This window comes from Squalius cephalus (genome assembly GCF_949319135.1).
Source record: "Squalius cephalus genome assembly, chromosome: 8".
Taxonomy (NCBI): Eukaryota; Metazoa; Chordata; class Actinopteri; order Cypriniformes; family Leuciscidae; genus Squalius; species Squalius cephalus.
This window is the reverse complement of record NC_137129.1, coordinates 44,925,229-44,945,935: the sequence shown is the minus strand read 5'-3', so window position 1 is coordinate 44,945,935 and position 20,707 is coordinate 44,925,229. Positions and strand designations below refer to the sequence as shown.

General features: G+C 35.6%; 1 protein-coding gene and 1 pseudogene across 2 annotated transcripts; one reads left to right on the top strand and one right to left on the bottom strand.

The window, feature by feature from the left end:
* Window positions 1–617: 617 nt before the first annotated feature.
* LOC307163705 (4-galactosyl-N-acetylglucosaminide 3-alpha-L-fucosyltransferase 9-like) lies at window positions 618–2,000 on the top strand. Its single transcript, XM_079879910.1, has one exon. The coding sequence runs from the start codon at window positions 627–629 to the stop codon at window positions 1,803–1,805; it is 1,179 nt and encodes a 392-aa protein (XP_079736036.1). The 5' UTR covers window positions 618–626; the 3' UTR covers window positions 1,806–2,000.
* A 13,138-nt stretch (window positions 2,001–15,138) lies between these two features.
* LOC307163355 (putative inhibitor of apoptosis) lies at window positions 15,139–19,899 on the bottom strand (annotated as a pseudogene). Its single transcript has 2 exons — window positions 19,747–19,899; window positions 15,139–16,717 (listed from the first exon to the last, which is right to left on the bottom strand). The product of its transcript is annotated as a putative inhibitor of apoptosis (transcript).
* Between the last annotated feature and the right edge of the window lie 808 nt (window positions 19,900–20,707).

The window sequence follows — 20,707 nt, the reverse complement described above, 5'->3', positions numbered from 1 at the left end:
TGACTTAGAGACATTTGTGGCTGGCATCGGTGAACTCTGCACCGAACTCGAACAAGGTTCAAACAAGCAGCAATGTTTCGCTCCGCTATTGGTGTGTTTACCATTTATGTTTCTTAAGTGCAACAGTAATGTCTAAATGTATAATTTAGTACATCATTTAGTGTTCCATTTGTAGCCGTACTGAAAGCACCAATGGATAATTCACCTCAGATCTTGAAGTAAAGAAAATGGAAAACAAGAACGTTCAAACTGTCAACTCAATGTGTAACCTGTAGTAACCTTGCTTAAGTGCAAGGTTTTGTCTTAAACACATCCAATTTGTTGATCTCCATATACAGTAAGCAGATCAGCTGTTTTTAATTACTTCATGACCAATAATACATTAAAACACAAAATGTGTGTTTTATTGCCCATTTTTGGTCCTAATTAAAGCAATAAAAAATCATTGCCACCTGGGTTATATCTGTGTCCTTGAAACCATGTGCCCTTAAGTAGCCTTTCATGGGTTATGAAAAAAATCTTCCTAAGATATGAATTATAGAGCTAATCAGAGCAGTTATAACACAAATCTAGAAATATATTTAAACACCAGCACTTACTCATGCTCTCTCCACAGAAGGTCAAAGATGGAGTCCCAAAACTCCTCCAGATCCTGTAAGAACCTCTTCATCGCAGTGGTTTTGATGACACTTTTCTCAGCAATATTCTACATGTATTATGAGCCATCAGTAAACTGGTTAAACTGTCCAGCCGTTCCCAAACATGATGTCTGCGGAAACATCTGCATCAATGCTCTTAAGACGCCAAATCAAATCCAAATAGTGAACAACACCTGTATGGTGAACTTCACCTCTCTCAGACACCAGTTAACACAAACAGAAGCGGCTTCATCGCAGGGAGGCGATCTAGACACCATTCTCCTGATCTGGATGTGGCCTTTTGGGCATCCGTTTGATTTAGGACTCTGTAGTTCAATGTACAACATCCATGGCTGCCACTTGACAGTCGACAAGAGTCAGTTTAACAAAGCACATGGCGTTTTATTTCATCACAGAGACATCTATGGGGACTTGTCCAACATGCCGAAACTGCCACGACCTCCAATCCAGAAATGGGTCTGGATGAACATGGAATCTCCCAGTAACTCAGGACAACGGTCAAATCTAAACAATCTGTTTAATCTGACCACGACTTACAGACACGATTCAGACATCATGGTCCCTTACGGGCGAATCTCAGAGAACACTGGTGGAAAGAAACATGATGAAATCCCGCATAAGAATAAACTTGTTTGCTGGATTGTAAGTAACTGGAACTCAGACTTTAAGCGGTCAAAATACTACGAAGAGTTAAAAGAACACATTAGTATAGAAACCTACGGAAATCACTTCAACAGGCGCATTAGTGCTAAAGATTATTCAGATGTGGTGTCCAGCTGTAAATTCTACCTGTCCTTTGAGAACGCCATCCATCAAGACTACATTACAGAAAAACTGTACAACCCTCTATCTCTCGGCACTGTTCCCGTGGTCCTTGGCCCACCCAGGAAGAACTATGAGGAATTCATACCAGGAAGTGCCTTTATCCATGTGGATGACTTCAACTCCCCCAAAGAGCTAGCTGAACATCTTAAGCTTCTGGACCAAAATGATGATTTGTACAGGCAATTCTTCACCTGGAAGGAACATTTTGTTGCAAGAACAAGCTTCTTTGGTCCTGAGCAAGCCTGTCATGCTTGCGATCATATCAGGAGAAACAAGAACTATAGAGTAGTTAATGATCTTAACAGCTGGTACTGGGGTTGACAACTGATGTTAACAATAGACTTCAGTCACAGATGCCTTTTCCGTCATGGACAAAGTTTTTTTTTTTTTTAAATAAAGAAAACAGATGCTTGATTTCGAGTTCTAGCTCTGACAATAAATTCTTGATTTCTTGACCAGCATAATTTAGCAAAAAAAAAAAAAGAAAAAAAAGTCATAAGCCGCGTTTCCACCTAAATTACCCAGAACAATCTGTCCGAGGATCTTTACTCATCTCACTTGCACAAAATAAATGCAGTAATAGAAAGCACAGAAATGCACAGGTCAAATACACTGAAAATTATATGCATTTAAAAATTTGGTCGGGTTGAAGTCCTCCCTCCGGATCTTCTGCATCCACTCAGCCCATACCGTAGCATCAGCGGGGAATGCATGAAAGCGGACTTAACTGTTGTAACGTGACGAAACGGTACATAACGGCACACAACGATGAAGTGCTGAGGATGTCCCTCTCTGAAAGGCAAGTCGCCTCTCTTGAATCCTAAAAACACTCATTGTGAAAAAATATCTCTGTGGTAATGGAACTCGGTCGCTGTTGTCTCCCGCTCTCGCTGTCAGTTCACCGGAAGTTTTCACCGGAAGTACTGGCCCACACACTCAAGGTCGAACGTGCACGGAGCGAATAGCAGATAAAAATATAAAAATACTATTTGTCCAGTGGAAAAGATTGAGAAAAACTTTCTCTGAAATGTATTTTACACTATTTGATTGATTTATTCAAAAACTAGGCAAGGATCGGCTACTAGCACATCCATCTCATATTCTGCTAATGTCTTGTACCGTTAAACATGGTATCACGTGGATGAATAATCATATGCAAATGATATGATGAGGAGATGAGGATATGCGTAGTAAAACGAGGCGTTGTAAGCTCATATATGGTTATTTCTGGGAGGAGACGCATGTTCACAATCTTCCGCTGACTGGGATTACAAAGTAAATTTTGCGCAGGTTCTGGCGTTCACACGGTTTTATAAGTCTGAATATTTTTTGGTGTACACCATTTTGGTAAGGAGGTGTAGGTAGCTGAATAGTTTACAGAGTTGAATGATAATGACTGTTTGTTTCATTTGTATAATTTTTCTGTTGTATTTGAACTAGCCTATTGTTTGCAATTAGTTTTTTTTTTAACTGAGTGTTTACTTATTTTCAATACTTTGAGGACTTTTTTTTTTTATACCAACATTAGTTAGTGTAGTATTCTACTGTGGTATTGAAATTGGTATCGAGAACTGTGAAATTTTGCCGGTTTGTAAAATTGAGATATCATAGCAACCTTATTTCCAGCAAATATTGACTTGATAAATATATCTCTATTGTTAAATAAATTACTTGTATAAGGTTTTGGTCATATGGCCCACTTGTAATTATGTTAACTAATACAATATTGAAAAAAATAATCGTGATGATTATGATTTATGCCATAATCGAGCAGCTCTATGTCACAGTCTTATATAGGTTTTATTTTATACAAAGCAAACTGCAATGAAGGAAACATTTTGCAAAACAAAGACAAGCTCAAACCACAGAGTGTGTGTGTGTGTGTGTGTGTTGCTGAACAGTAGCTACCCATCGATGATACTTAACCTGTCAATGGCACTTATAGCTGACCAAGTAGGCTACACATGTTTGAGTTGGCAAAGACTTGTTAACTTTATTGCAGAGTTAAATGTGTTGACCGTTTAACACATTTAATGTGTCAATACAAATGTGTTAAGAATTTTTTTTTTTTTGCCACACAATCAACTAATAAGGACTTGCGTGCACCATGTTGCCAGCTTTCACACATTTACTGTGAGATAAGCTTTCAGGCTCTGTCTCATGCTCTCACTCTGCCAATCGCCAACCCTGCTTCTGATATGAAACAAAGTCTCAGCTTTCAAATTCTGCAAGTTTTAATACGAAATTCAAACAATACACTCTATGCACGATCGCTTCCGCGTTTTGTCTCAGCCCGCCAGTTGACATGTAGTTGCAAAGTTAGTCAGTAGAATGTCTGTTGGCGGACCATCACAATAAAGTGTTAGCAGATATTAAGCAGACAGTACACTAATACTCTAATGAAAGTTAGTTGACATATAGTTGCAAAGTTACTTATAGTCAACAGCATGTTCAAAAGGGACCATCAAAATAAAGTGTTACCGAGAATTTCTCGTGCTTCAGTCACAGTGATCAAAAATAACTCTCTAGTTCAGGCTGGGCTACACAGCAAATTCTGGTCTTTGGAATAAACTCCATGCGAGTTAAAATCAACTCAATTTGAGTGTACATGCGTGACCATCAAATAGACTTCAACGCAGAGTTAAAATAACTCCGCTCTTGGTGTTGAATTTTTAACACTTTTTCAGATTTAAAATATAACTCTTTCTGGAGTTAAAATACAAATCATACAGAGAGTAATTGTAACTCTAAAATTGAGTTATTTATAATATGAACTCCTTAACAGTGTCAAAAATCAACGCTTAAAAAATATTGCATTTAACACTTCTTAGAGTTAACATATATTTAACATAATATAATGTTTTATGTGAAAATGATATACTGAACGCCATACTCTCAACTCAGTGCTTTTATTTGATCAAATTCATACATTGGTTTAAAAATTCCATGTATGGACACACTTTAAAATAATATCTGTCATAAAATACTGTAAAAATCTAACAGCAAAACATTTACATTTATGCAGCTAACAGAGTGCCAACTAAAAAAAAAAAAAATTGTATAAAACAATGTCAACAACACATCACTTCATTATATAAAATCAAGACTGCAGGATTATATAAAAAAACATGTAGTGCAGTAGGATTGTGTAACCTGAGATAGACACTTATACATCAGATGAAGTAACAATGAACAACTTCACAGTGAACTCATTTAAATGGGACTTGAACAGCTTGTCAAAAGCACCCAAGGATGTACATGACTGACAAGGCAAGAGTTTTTTGTCCAAGACAATGTAAAAGGTGAAAACCTGTGCTTTCGAAGTCCCTGAGGCAAGAAGGTATAGCTGAGGGTTTCCTTCAGTGGTCAGGATATGATCATCAAGGCTTTGGAATGACTGAAACACAACATAAATGTCTCTTTATAAACAATTTGTTTAAAAATAGGCATTAACTACAATATTTGGAGTAGGATAGTGTTGTCTTAACAAACCTTGTGAAATTTCACCAGATTCCACCAGTTGTGGAGTGAGAAGATGCAGCAGGACAAGTAAAGAAGCCATGTCGCTGTCCCATTCTGGAGACAGAAAAAAACGTAGTTGTTTCAAAGTATGTTTAGGGCATCTCTAAGTTAGCCCTGTGAATTGTGTATCATAATATATTAAAATGATGAAATATTAGTGGGGTAGTTTTATTAGTAGTTTTTTATTGTGTGCTGGAGAGCAAACTGGATACTGTACATGCCCAAAGCCAAGGGGACTTACTCTTACTATGTTCTTACATGCATCATGATTTTTTTTAATGTAAAATTTATGAAAAGCATTCACAAAGCATGAATTCATGAGCTTTCATAATAAATTACATTAAGAAATAACTGTGTATTCAGTGTTTTTAGCAGACTTTTTGGGAAATAATCAATAAAAACTTTTTAACCAGAAGATTGATTGGCTCAAGTAACAACATTACTATTTTGATGATGACTGTACCTGGATCATCAGTAGTGTCAGATACTTCATTCAGTGCAGCTTTCAAAAGCTGTTTTAGGAGAGCAGTCTCTTTAAGGTTCCTCCTGGCCTCCTGGATGACTTTCTTTAAAACTGGTGTTCCATTTTTCCAGGAAACTTAAAGGGGTCATATAATGCCTTTTTGTACAAGCTAATATGATTCTTTAGGGTCTAAATTAAAAGTTTGTAATATACTTTAATTAAAAATTCTCATTAGTATTGTAAGAAAACACTAATTTTACCTGGTCAAAAACAGCTCTGTTTTCAGCACACCGTTTCAGTGCATGTGTCTTTAAATGATAATGAGCTTTGCTCACCCCGCCCCTCTGTTCTGTGCGTACACCGTTTCTAACACAATAACCACACGTTGTTCATTATAAACGTGGGATTATGAATTATATTGAGAAGGTCGTACATAGAAAACATGCCGTAATGTACCCTGAGTGTAAACCTTAGATGCATTCATTGTGAAGCCTGCAGCAAGGTTTGCAAATTTCGCATAGATTATTATAAATACTAATATAAAGGTTAATAAAACATTACACTCACATTTTCTGGAGGTTCAGCAGGAACACGTTGGTACCGATCCGTTTTTTTCTCGTTTGTAAAGCTGTCTGGTGTGAAATGATTCGCGCAAACATGAAAGCATGGACAATCGTGGGGAATCCCCGTGAGGGAATCCCCGCGTCAATCCTTTGGGCATATCGCTTCAAAAACAAAACTCTTCAACGGCTCGGATTTAGGAACATCCAAATTACTGCTGTGTTCCTTATTTCATCTAAGAACAGAACACCACAATCGCTTAGACGCCATTCTGCTCCAGCATATCCACAATGGCGGACTACTATGACGGCTGTCACAGCTCGCTCAGGGCGGGTCTTGTGTTGCAACACAGCTGTCAATCACAATAGCGGGAGGGGCGTACGATCTTATGACGTCACAATATCGAACGGCTTGATTTCAGAGAGGGTCAAACATATAAGGAGATTAAAACAAAACCACTGGATGGATTTTTATCATGATAGGATGGTTGTGTACAGGCACTGCCAACAGACATTTCAGTGCAATCAACTTGTAAAAGTGCATGTACCATTATATGACCCCTTTAAAGCAACCTCTGCTCCAAACATCAGTAAGAAGTCTTGCAAAATCTAATTAAAAAAGGAAAGACAACCATTCAGACATCTAATGTAATGTAATATTTTTGATACAATTTTCATAATCACGGTCATCCCTGCTGGCTTTGACGAGAGAATTTGCTTTACATTCACGTTGCACTATTATCAACATCGTGAACTGACATTAAAGAGAAAACATGTAATTTTTGTTAACTGTTATGTTAGTGTGATTGAAAATGCAAAAAAAAAAATAAAAAAAATGTTTAAGCTGAAAACTACGCACTTTTTAACTATTCACTAGTCTAAAACGTTTATCATTACAATTCAAACCCGTTGCAGGCCAAACGTTACACTTTCACGGCTCAAATATATTATAATCCAGGGTAGACACTGCAGTTAGGACGTCTGTAAAACAGGCTATATGACACACATAAAGTTCCATGGCTGTATAAAGTGTATTACCTCGTCGGCATTAACGTATGGAAGCTCAACAGAAGAAGGTTTCTTGAGTTGAGTCACCATTTGACGGCAAAAAAAAAATAAAAAAAAAATTCAGAAACACGGTGTGAAAGACGGTTAGCCTATCTAATGTTAGTTCGTTTAATCGAGGGGAAAAAAACTCACAAAACAGGCTAACAGCCACTCAATTCAAACACCACGTTCGCCACGGTCATTGACGTTAGTACACACACAATGCAACAGCTACGACAAAACGTGTTTCTGTCAGAAAATATCGAACATTTTGAAAAAAATATGTATATATATATTGTAATAAAAACGTTTTTACATACCTCACGGCGGATCCATTAGGCCTTTAGTGCTGCACCAGGGTCGTGACTCGATCGTGTGGCGCACTTCTTAATATTTAACTCCAGATGTAGTGTTAAAACACGCTTCTGAACACCATTGAATAAACTCCAAAATACAACACAAACAGGGAGTATCCCATAACACAAACTGTAGTCAGAGTTAAAAAATAAACTCACAAATCTAACTCTTTCGCACTTTTTTGCCTAACTCTGGATTTTTCAACTCCATAAATTTGCTGTGTATACACCACTCAGCCAAAACAGTATTTATACGCTCTATGCACGAACGCTACTAACTATTTCCGGTAGAATCTCAGCCAGCGTCTTTACTTCCGCATAGCGCGTTCTATAGCGAAGTGTAGCCTACAGATCTGTCCTCTGTGGCATAACAGATCGCATAGCGTCTCAGTCAAAGGGGTGGTTGATTATGATTTCACTTTTCTAACTTTAGTTAGTGTGAAATGTTGCTGTTTGAGCATAAACAACATCTGTAAAGTTATAATGCTCAAAGTTCAAAGCAAAGGGAGATATTTACTCTTAAAGAAATTGTTTTTTAAGGATTACCGCCCCTTTAATGAATGCAAGAAAAGACTGAATTTAACCCAAGAAAAGTAAAAAATAGTGCTAAAAAGGCAAACTGCATTCAACAAAATATGTTTTCCTTATATGTACAGTAGGCTAAATACATGTGAACTGATAGTGAATCAAGGTTGAAATTTGCAACCCCCCCCCCCCCAAAAAAAAAATAAATAAATAAATAAATAAATAAATCTCACTCCATCCTGAACTTAAAGTTGGCAACCCTGGGTTAGGTGAAATTCTGAAATATTTAAGAGCAAAAAACTCACTTGATGATGTCAAAGACTGTTGAATGACTATAATCGGCTGCATCAGGAAAAAAAAAACAGTATGAAGAAGTATGTCAGAATACACAGTACTCATTAAAGAGAAGGCAAGAAGTACCCAGATGACATACTTCTTCCGGTGGGATTCTGAAGTGCGTATATGATGGACACTACTATCCCATGAGGCCACAGGAGAGGATCTGTGAATGGCAGTAAAGTGACACAACTGGTGGGTCACTTGATATAGGCAACATGGTGAATGTAGTGTATATAGATTACATGTATATTGGAATATTCTTGATCAATCGAGCGTCACTTCAAAGAATCATCAGCTGAGATAAAGGATCTGCCCTTATGTTGTTTAAGTTCAGTTATTTAAGAAATTCATAAATAATAAAGATAAAACAAGATGCCCTGTTGATATATGTGTGATATGTGGTTTATTTAAACTGCAAAGGTAAAGCATAAATATAAATGATTGTGACAGATGTGAAGGGGGAGGAGAATTTATAAGTGCGTCAGGTTTCTCGACAAGAAAGACTTCCACATGAGATACACCCGTGCATCCTCGCTCATGACTCCTCTGGAAGCTCTTTCACTCCTCGCTCCTCACAGTGCAATTAGAGGATTGAGATGTCCTTGAAGATGGCCGAGTGCGATCGGTTTCTGGGTCACGGGCTGGAGGACGGAGGAGAGAAGAAACGAGGAGGGATTTTGAGAAACACCCACTGTCTTCAAACAAGTGGTTTTAGAGGCTTTGAGAAATGAGGTCATTTGTATATTATAAGAAAATGAAAGTGTTTTTATTTATTTATTATTAGATGCATGTATGTAAACCTGTTGTGAGAGACTGATTGTGAAACCTTTAAAACAGCTTAATGGGGCACTTTAAAGATGTAATGGTAAAATCAAAGTGCGGACCATTACAACATATTTTGCATTTTGGAACATTATTTGACCCATATTTTGACATTTTATTTTAACAAAAGTTATTTGAAACATTAAAGTAGACACTTTTACTTGCATGCAATATGTTTATCATGTATTTAAAACCACTTTTGTAAATTTAATTTGATTCAAAAGCACATTTATAGTTGATGCATAACATGTCAACATTAAGGTTTGTTTGAAAATATGTATGCTTTGGAAAGTGTTGATGTTATTTCGAATATTGTCGCTTTTATACAGCCTGAAAGATATAGTGGATTTGCTTTTTTTAATGTCCCTATAGGTTTTATGTATGTGGCCGCGCAAATGTTCACTATTCAAAACTCAAACCCAACCAAATGTTATGTCTGGGGTTTCCGTTTGTGGGCAGGTAATGTATAAGCAAAATCTATACAGCAAGTAACAACAGGAAAAGAACAAAAAGGAACACTTTCAAACAGAGTTCGCCAAGTACGGTGTGAATCACAATGTTCTATAAAGAAACAAACCAAAATAGAAGATAATAGTCACACTTCCGTATCTTCCCCTCAGTAAGTCCTCTCTCACAATAGTCAATTTGTTTTAATTTTTCCTTTTCAGCTTTATGCAAATAATTGTAACGTTCTCAAAAATAAAACAGAATACCCAAAACCGTTTTTGTGAGCACTTATACCCCAAACAAACAACAGTAGTGGCTTTTTATGCTTTTCTGTAAGGCGCACCATCACCGTGGAATGTATGATCGTTCCACACAGAAATCTCTGGCACTCAGGAGAAATACGGGATCCGTGCGATCAATCTCTGCTCTCTTTCCCCTTCATCTCGTGAACAAGTTAGAGAGAATATAGGGCACTATATGTCACTTTGAGTGATTTATTGCCCTTAAGCCCCGCCCCCTTTTTGACCGTGGGAATATTCCCACGCTTGCCCCGCCCCCTTCTACCCCCTCCCTCCCACCTCCGGACAGATCACGTGACCGTGGGAATTTTCCCACGGTACCCTTCCCTACAAACATCCCCACCCCGCCCCACTTCTGAACAGGTCACGTGACCGTGGGAAAATTTTCCCACGATCCGCATTAAAACGTTAAAACAACATGTATTAAAATTATATCAAGCAAATAGTTCTATTTTCTAATACATTTGAAGAAAAGTTGTACTTTCACAATTATATAGTGTTTAAAGGTGTATAAAACGTTGTATAAAGTTAAAATACAAGTCTTTAACGTTCATATTTGTAAAATGTTAAAACATTAATGAAAAAGTTTAAATTGCATTATCTTAATGCTATCAAAATGTATTAGTATTAAGACATTAAACAAATATTAAAACATATCAAACACATAAACACATACGTACAATTAAAAGTGTGTATTTTCTTAAAGATATAAAAATGCGTTAGCATTAAAACATCTAAAATAACATTTTATGTTAAAACATTGAAAATCAATATTCAGTCATTTACAGGTAAGTATAACAAATTAAGAGTTTTTTCATTACAAAAAGATAATTTTTTAAAAATGTAGATCCATAATCATTTAACTATCACACATTATTTATAAAATATTACATTTTACATAAAATATCTTTAAAAGTGTGTATTTTCTTAAAGATATAAAAAATGCGTTAGCATTAAAACATCTAAAACAACATTTTATGTTAAAACATAAATGTTAAAACATTGAAAATCAATGTTCAGTCATTTACAGAAGAGTATAACAAGTTAAGAGAGTTTTTTCATTACAAAAAGATATTTTTTTAAAAATGTAGATCCATAATCATTTAACTTTCACACATTATTTATAAAATGTTACATTTTACATAAAGTATCTTTAAAAGTGTATATTTTCTTAAAGATATAAAAATCTGTTAGCATTAAAACATCTAAAACAACATTTTATGTTAAAACATTGAAAATCAATGTTCAGTCATTTACAGAAGAGTATAACGAGTTAAGAGAGTTTTTCATTACAAAAAGATAATTTTTTAAAAATGTTGATCCATAAGCATTTAACTTTCACGCGTTATTTATAAAATGTTACATTTTACATAAAGTATCTTTAAAAGTGTATATTTTCTTAAAGATATAAAAATCTGTTAGCATTAAAACATCTAAAACAACATTTTATGTTAAAACATAAATGTTAAAACATTGAAAAATCAATGTTCAGCTCCGGACCGTGGGAATTTTCCCATGATCCCCTTGTCTACAAACACCCTCACCCCTCCCCACATTTTTTAAAAATGTTGATTTGTTAGCATTTAACTCCCACACATTATGTGTAAAATGTTAAAACATTAATGAAAAAGTTTAAATTGCATTATCTTAAAGCTATCAAAATGTATTAGTATTAAGACATTAAACAAATATTAAAACCACACCATGTTAAAATCACAGTATCTAAAAAATAGCCTTACGTTTTTTGTAAATCCGTTTGTTGAAAGAGAGCCAAAAGGTATATCCAATGGTGTATTCCACATCAAAGGTATATCCAATGGTATTTTCCACATCAAATGTATATTCAAAAGGTATATCCAAGACCAAAGGTTTATCCAACAACAAGGATATATTCATGACCAAAGGTATATCCAAATATATATCCAAAAGGTATATCCAAGACCAAAGGTTTATCCAACATTAAGGGTATATCCGGATCCATAGGTTTAGAGATTTTATTTCCAAAAGTTGCAAAGTCTCGTGAGGAGCTCAATGAAACACGTCCACACGGTTACATCCCAAAAGTTAGACTGACCTCTGTGACATCTGCCCTGTAGCCACAGGTAGACCACTCCCACCCTAGACCCCTCCCACCCCTAGACACCTCCCACCCCTAGACCCCTCCCACACCATGACCCCTCCTACATCAAGATCCCTCCCAAGCCAACTATGTATTGGTACCAGATCAGTGAGTTGTTTTTAATTAAAGAAGAGTTTTGTTTTCCACAATCATTTAAAAACTTTTTTTTAAAAATGTATGTATAAAGTTAAAATGCAATGGTTCAGTATTCGTACATTTTACGACGTTATCTGAAAAAAGTTTGAATGTGGTCCTTCACATTCAGATTTAGAAAACCGTTCAAAACAACATCAACAAAAAATAATGTGCAATCATTTTAAAACAAGTTCCATATGATACATCACTCATCGTAGACACATGAATGAGTATAGATCATGTGTAAACCCGAGTCTCAGCCCCCCCCCCAACACTAAATAACATTTATAAAAAATAATAGTTGTTTAAAGTTTAAAGTTAATTCATGTTTTAGTTAAGTTATATTCACTAACTTACTGATTTATTCACTCTTTGATAAGATAATCCACCTCACCCAATGGAGAAATCGATCATTGTTTGAGAATGCGTTTTGATGTAAAAAATAATGAATCTGTTCAAAACTGTGTGCTTTTAACTTTAAAACCGTGAAACATAAGCGGTAGGCAAACATTTTCCACACACACATGTAACACTTTCACATACAACTTTAATAATAAAATAACTTTAACTTTAATAAAATGACACAGACCTTTAAAATACAAAGCTGTATAGGCTAGTATTTAAAACGCCAGGCCTATCAGAAAAATGTAAACAAGCTAGAATGTCTTTTTACGTATACAGATTTTAAAACACGTTAAAAACAAAAAAAAGGTCAACGTTAAATAATTTAAAACAAGTTATAGGGTAGAATGCATTACACAAATGAGTTTTAAAGATACCGTAAAAAGAAATGGTAAATTATATTTTTAAACAATGTTTCAAACGTGAGCATTTAACATATCGAACAACATCAGTTAAAAACTATGTAAAACGAATAGTTTTTAAGCAAAGCTTTTTAACATTACAATTCACTATAAACTTTTTGTTTAGTTCTTATAGCTAAAATATATCCTTCACTGTCCACAAAGCATCCATGCGCACGGAAAGCATAACATGAATGTGAAATCCGGTCTGTGAAGCCAAGTCTACGTTGGTAAAAAATACTTAATCAAAACAATGTTTTAAATTTTGTACGTTTTATTTAATTTAGTTATTAATTCAGTATTAGATCTTTTTACTTATGTCTCATTTGAGGCCTCCGGATGACACAGATGTGACGTTATTTTCATTAAAGAAGACATATGTGCATTAATTACACTCATTACATATTAAACGTTAAAACAACAGTGAAATAAGTTAAAATTGCATTTTCTCTAAAGAGTTATTAAAAAATGAGTTAGTGTTATTTTAAGATGTTAAAACATTAAAAATACAACGTTCAGTCATATACAGAAAAGTAAAAACAACTTAAGAGAGTTTTTTTCATTTACAAAAAAAAAAAAAAGATCTAACTTCCATACAGTATTTGTAAAACTTTTACATAAAACACAAACTAGTTTAAAAAGCCTTACGTTTTTTACATAACCAATTGTTAAAGACTCAGAGTTTAAAAGATATAAAAGTGTTTCCTTGTGCTAGAGCAGAGTAAAAGAATGTCCACTCACTCCAGAGATTTGTCAGGACTGAAACACTGTGAGGGCTGCACAGAGACCCACGCAAACCCCGCCCCTACCACCTCCCACAACAGGTGTCCCGTGGGAAAACCCAACACCCCCTTTTCACCTCCCAAACAGAAAACACGACTGGTCACTTCAGAGTCCAAGTTGGAAATGACTACTGAAAGACAGGGCAGTGGGTCAAACAGACTCCGCCCCCTAACACACCCCTCTCAAAGCTGAGAGGCCAACAAAAAAAACTCTCAGTTAGGTTATTTATTTTTCTCATATAGTTATTTCTTTTTTTATTCTCTATTTTCACAGACCTAAAATCATGATGCTTCAAAGTATGGATTGGAAGTAAATTACCAAAGACACAAACGACTTCAAACATTTTTACAGTAGTGTGTAGCAAAAGCAGAATTCTATCTTCTTTAAATAAAGATTCGTCTTTATTCATGCTTTAATTTCTTTAAAACAGTCTGATGACATGCAATATTTCTGTGGTTAATTGATTAGTAATGTTGCGAGAGGTTTCCTCATACGAGTAAAAACGCTTTAGATGTGTTTGTGACAAAACATTGTACTCACTTAGACCTATTGGAAAACATTAATACAACTCTTGCTTTACAAAAACTGGTATTACACTAAAACAAGACACAAAATTGTATATTTCATTTACCCCTACAGTAGTCATATAGTTATTTCTTTTATTTTTATTCTCTATTTTTACAGACCTAAAATCATGATGTTTTAAGGTATGGATTGGAAGTAAATTACCAAAGACACAAACGACTTCAAACATTTATACATTAGTGTGTTGCAAAAGCAGAACTCAATCTACTATGCGTTGGGATAATCCAGACATAGCTTTACTAAAAGAAAATATTATGGAAGTCATTTTCAAACTGTGAGTAGGCTATGCTTCAACATGTAATTATATCATATTTTATATATTAATATCATGGTTCCATGTTGTTTTAATGTTTGTTTGTTTGTTTGTTTGTTATTAACTAATACCTTTTTTAACTAACACTTCAACATCCTGCCCAAATTAAAGAAACGTATGAGCTAAGGATGACTCTGACCCCCAAATAAACGGGTAATGGAGTGTTCACAATCTACAATATACAGTTAGATATTCTCCTACTTCGTATGTGTGTAAATAGTTGTGCTAAATTCTTTGGGTGTATTTTTTACACATCAACATATTTGTCACACCGTAGCGATGCATCACGGTCTTGTAAAGCCGAACTAACTTTAAAACATCATCTGTGTCACTAAACAACATGGTTAAGCTAATGAATTACAGTTGATACGTGGTATTTTTACGTGAAAGGAGGGAAAGGAATATTTAACATATAAAAATAAAAATATTTTAACCTATTGTCAATTTCAATTGCTAGATAAATCATCTAACAATCAACAGTTATATGTGAAACAATTAGAGTTGGTGTAAATTTGCACATCCAAAAACTGTTGTTACTTGGATGATGAATATCTTCACTTTATGATAGGAAAGTACGGACAGCGCCTTTGACCAATCCTCTACATATGGGGCACTTGCGCAGAGAAGGCGCACATTCTTTGCACACAACTAGGTGACCACAGGGGATGAAGACAATGTTCACTTCCTTATCCATGCAAACTTTGCATGTGCGCTCCTCTTGAAGTCTTCTTAACTGTTCCTCCATAGGCAAGTCTGAAAGATCTTGACTCGGTGATGCAGCTTCATTTGTCTGGGCCATCAGTTTTCTCAGCAGACAGACATCATTCTTCTTGATCCAGTTGCAGAAGACTTCTGCTGCTGCATTTCCTTTCGACAGGACTAACTCAATGAGCTGCCCTGTCTGCTGCTTGGCTGTAGCACAGTTACGAATAATGCCATACTCTTTCTGTGAGATGACGTTCTCCTCTAGAAGATGGTCCATTAAGCTCTGCACGCTTTTTAGCTGCTGTGACATGGCAAGATGATGTTTCTTAAGAAAAGTAAGCAACTTACTTTCTCGCTCCTCCTCTCTCTTCTCATCTTCTGCACTTAGTAAATCAGACACCAACTCTTGAACGGTTTTGTAATTTTCTCCACTTGCGAGAATTTTGCTCTGCACGGTTTGCTTCACCAGGCCACGCTCAAATCCCATCTCTAAAGCAGACTTCACCACAGGATTGTTCATCATCACTGCATCTTCTGAATGATCTTCTCCAGGACCCAGGTGTACAACAGGTGGATCAACAAATTCTCTTGAGTTGTTGTCTCCATTAGTCAATAGCTGTTTAAATAGTCTTGGAAATCTTGCTTGAATCTGATGAACAAACTCTTGGCCCTTTTCTTGCAACAGGTATTCACATCTTGGAAACCACTTGGCATGTTCTACCCATGGATCATCACCAGGCTCCCAACATCTGAGTCCACCATCACAACAAAAGCACTTCACGTCATCACGACGACCAACATAGTAAAAACCAGCCTTAGCCAATTGGTCTGGTCGAACAGTTATTCTTGAGGGCCAGTAGACAAATGTGAGCAACCTTTCTTCACACTGTTGCATTGCCGATATATTGGAAAGGCTAGATAAAGGTACATTATCTGCACGGTCACCTCGAACGAAGGGGCAGTTGGGGTAATGTCTCTGGTGCTCTGATACTGCACGATCTCCCGGTTCCCAGTTGCTAAGCTGGCCTCCACAACTGAAGCAAGCCACTCTGTCGCCCTGGCCAAGGTAGTAGAAACCACTTTTGGCAAGCTCGGCTGGACTTACTGGTGCAATAGTCCAATTCTGAAAGGTGTCAAGGCGTTCCTGTTCCCAGCGCATGTCAGGACTGTGACAAGCCGGAGGTCGCTGGCGAGACATATCCAGGTTTAAGTAACCCACCTGCTCCTCCGTTTGGCCTGAAACGGATGCCGTGGTGGTCGATGTTACGGGTATCGCAGGGCTGTAGGATGGCTACGTTGCGAAATGGGGGAAAAGGCAGAGTGAGAGGACGACAGGTTTGTGGTGGGGGGTAAACTCTGGATGAAGACATAAAAATGTGACCACAGGGCGTGTCCACTTAAGCCCCCTCTCTGCTGGACATCCAATGACTAGTGTCTAGTCGTCCATGACAGAACACATAATCTCATTAAAAAATTTAATGAACTTTTGAACAGATTGAAGGTCGACGTAGGGGGTATGTGCTTCCTCCCTCTATGATGCAGGAACCGATGCTAAGAACAAAATCTAATTTTGTTCAACACTACAAAATGCCCTTTCTTCTGTTCTGTTCTGTACACAAATTAGTTGTATCATTTGAAAAATCACCACACATTTTTCAGAGACGCGATGTGCCTCGGTGGTCCGTGGCACAGCGCATCCAGACATGGTATAGAAATGGTTGCCACCTCGGGAATACAGTAATTAAAATGCAGAAAACATTCCGCAACTCTTTACAAGGATCTCTGAAATATTTCATCTAAATCATGTAGTATTTTTAATTATTCTAAATATTATTATTATGTATACTATTATAATACTATTTTTGTGAGCTCAGAAATTAACACAATAGAAATGTTTGTAATTTTTTTATTTTTTTATTTATATTTCAACATTATACTTTCGAGTATACATTGAAGTAGTGAAGAAAATGATAGACCGGCAAACCGGGGGTGTGTGCGAAGTCCTGAAATATTTATCAGGACAACAGCTCACCCAGCCCCACTGGAGGGGTTGTCATCATGATGCCGTAAACAGCTGTATAGGATTACATATAATACCATATTGAATCAGAAGTAGCGTCATGGAGAAGTTATGCATATGCCACCGGAGAGATGTCTATTTTACACCAAAATATTTATATATATATACATATATTTTTAAACATATGCATGGGTGAATTGTACGTCATAAGATCTGTAACAAGCATGTAGAAAGTAGTTAGGATGTATTTCATTTTGCCTAGGCTTTAAGATCATTTTACCAACTATTAAGATGTTAAAGTTCATAGACCTTTAGCGCATTCAAATGTATTGAGTTAAAATTAAAACGTGATATCACATTACCGAATTCAGAGGTGTTTAATAGCTTCAATAGTTATCAAGCACCAGCTGATTTAAGTTTTTCTTCAAACAAAAGTAATTTTCTGATAAATCATTGTACACATACATGTGTTTTGTTTTATGCACAGATTTTGAGGGTCGCTTATAGAAAGATGTGTCCTTGTCTTTGCTTCGCGGTATTTTTAAAAACATAGTTAGATCTAGATGTTTTCACGATATGTCAGAGAACCTTGTGCGGCATTCTATATCCGCATAAAGGGTTAAAATGTAAAATATACCTTTTAGCGCTATTTAAAAACTAGGACGGTATAATAATATAATGTAAATGTCTCACATGAAAATGATGGTTTAAACCATAATTTTATCAAATCAAGTCAATTCATGTGAATACTGTCGTATATGAACAAAGGGAAGACCTAGAGTTCACTAACATTACAGCTAACTGTAGGAAACAGATATCCGGGGGAAAGTGTACAAACATTACAATCACACCCGACAATACGATAAGTGTTACGCTAGTGATGTTAAAAATTGTTAAACAATTTCAAAACAGGGTGTTTCAGAAGAAATGAAAAGATGCCTAAAAACAAAGGTGTCCAAAATGTTACGTGCTAATACTTGGTCTTGTTTCAGAGTCGGTATGCTCCGGTGAAAACTGTGTGAACTCTGATGAGGCCGAGAACAATAGCGCTGTTAAACATGGGGTACAAATGTTCAATATAAACAAGAATCCTGCTCTAATGCGACTAATTCTAGCCAGCTCTAATTGTTTCACATATAACTGTTGATTGTTAGATGATTTATCTAGCAATTGAAATTGACAATAGGTTAAAATATTTTTATTTTTATATGTTAAATATTCCTTTCCCTCCTTTCACGTAAAAATACCACGTATCAACTGTAATTCATTAGCTTAACCATGTTGTTTAGTGACACAGATGATGTTTTAAAGTTAGTTCGGCTTTACAAGACCGTGATGCATCGCTACGGTGTGACAAATATGTTGATGTGTAAAAAATACACCCAAAGAATTTAGCACAACTATTTACACACATACGAAGTAGGAGAATATCTAACTGTATATTGTAGATTGTGAACACTCCATTACCCGTTTATTTGGGGGTCAGAGTCATCCTTAGCTCATACGTTTCTTTAATTTGGGCAGGATGTTGAAGTGTTAGTTAAAAAAGGTATTAGTTAATAACAAACAAACAAACAAACAAACATTAAAACAACATGGAACCATGATATTAATATATAAAATATGATATAATTACATGTTGAAGCATAGCCTACTCACAGTTTGAAAATGACTTCCATAATATTTTCTTTTAGTAAAGCTATGTCTGGATTATCCCAACGCATAGTAGATTGAGTTCTGCTTTTGCAACACACTAATGTATAAATGTTTGAAGTCGTTTGTGTCTTTGGTAATTTACTTCCAATCCATACCTTAAAACATCATGATTTTAGGTCTGTAAAAATAGAGAATAAAAATAAAAGAAATAACTATATGACTACTGTAGGGGTAAATGAAATATACAATTTTGTGTCTTGTTTTAGTGTAATACCAGTTTTTGTAAAGCAAGAGTTGTATTAATGTTTTCCAATAGGTCTAAGTGAGTACAATGTTTTGTCACAAACACATCTAAAGCGTTTTTACTCGTATGAGGAAACCTCTCGCAACATTACTAATCAATTAACCACAGAAATATTGCATGTCATCAGACTGTTTTAAAGAAATTAAAGCATGAATAAAGACGAATCTTTATTTAAAGAAGATAGAATTCTGCTTTTGCTACACACTACTGTAAAAATGTTTGAAGTCGTTTGTGTCTTTGGTAATTTACTTCCAATCCATACTTTGAAGCATCATGATTTTAGGTCTGTGAAAATAGAGAATAAAAAAAGAAATAACTATATGAGAAAAATAAATAACCTAACTGAGAGTTTTTTTTGTTGGCCTCTCAGCTTTGAGAGGGGTGTGTTAGGGGGCGGAGTCTGTTTGACCCACTGCCCTGTCTTTCAGTAGTCATTTCCAACTTGGACTCTGAAGTGACCAGTCGTGTTTTCTGTTTGGGAGGTGAAAAGGGGGTGTTGGGTTTTCCCACGGGACACCTGTTGTGGGAGGTGGTAGGGGCGGGGTTTGCGTGGGTCTCTGTGCAGCCCTCACAGTGTTTCAGTCCTGACAAATCTCTGGAGTGAGTGGACATTCTTTTACTCTGCTCTAGCACAAGGAAACACTTTTATATCTTTTAAACTCTGAGTCTTTAACAATTGGTTATGTAAAAAACGTAAGGCTTTTTAAACTAGTTTGTGTTTTATGTAAAAGTTTTACAAATACTGTATGGAAGTTAGATCTTTTTTTTTTTTTGTAAATGAAAAAAACTCTCTTAAGTTGTTTTTACTTTTCTGTATATGACTGAACGTTGTATTTTTAATGTTTTAACATCTTAAAATAACACTAACTCATTTTTTAATAACTCTTTAGAGAAAATGCAATTTTAACTTATTTCACTGTTGTTTTAACGTTTAATATGTAATGAGTGTAATTAATGCACATATGTCTTCTTTAATGAAAATAACGTCACATCTGTGTCATCCGGAGGCCTCAAATGAGACATAAGTAAAAAGATCTAATACTGAATTAATAACTAAATTAAATAAAACGTACAAAATTTAAAACATTGTTTTGATTAAGTATTTTTTACCAACGTAGACTTGGCTTCACAGACCGGATTTCACATTCATGTTATGCTTTCCGTGCGCATGGATGCTTTGTGGACAGTGAAGGATATATTTTAGCTATAAGAACTAAACAAAAAGTTTATAGTGAATTGTAATGTTAAAAAGCTTTGCTTAAAAACTATTCGTTTTACATAGTTTTTAACTGATGTTGTTCGATATGTTAAATGCTCACGTTTGAAACATTGTTTAAAAATATAATTTACCATTTCTTTTTACGGTATCTTTAAAACTCATTTGTGTAATGCATTCTACCCTATAACTTGTTTTAAATTA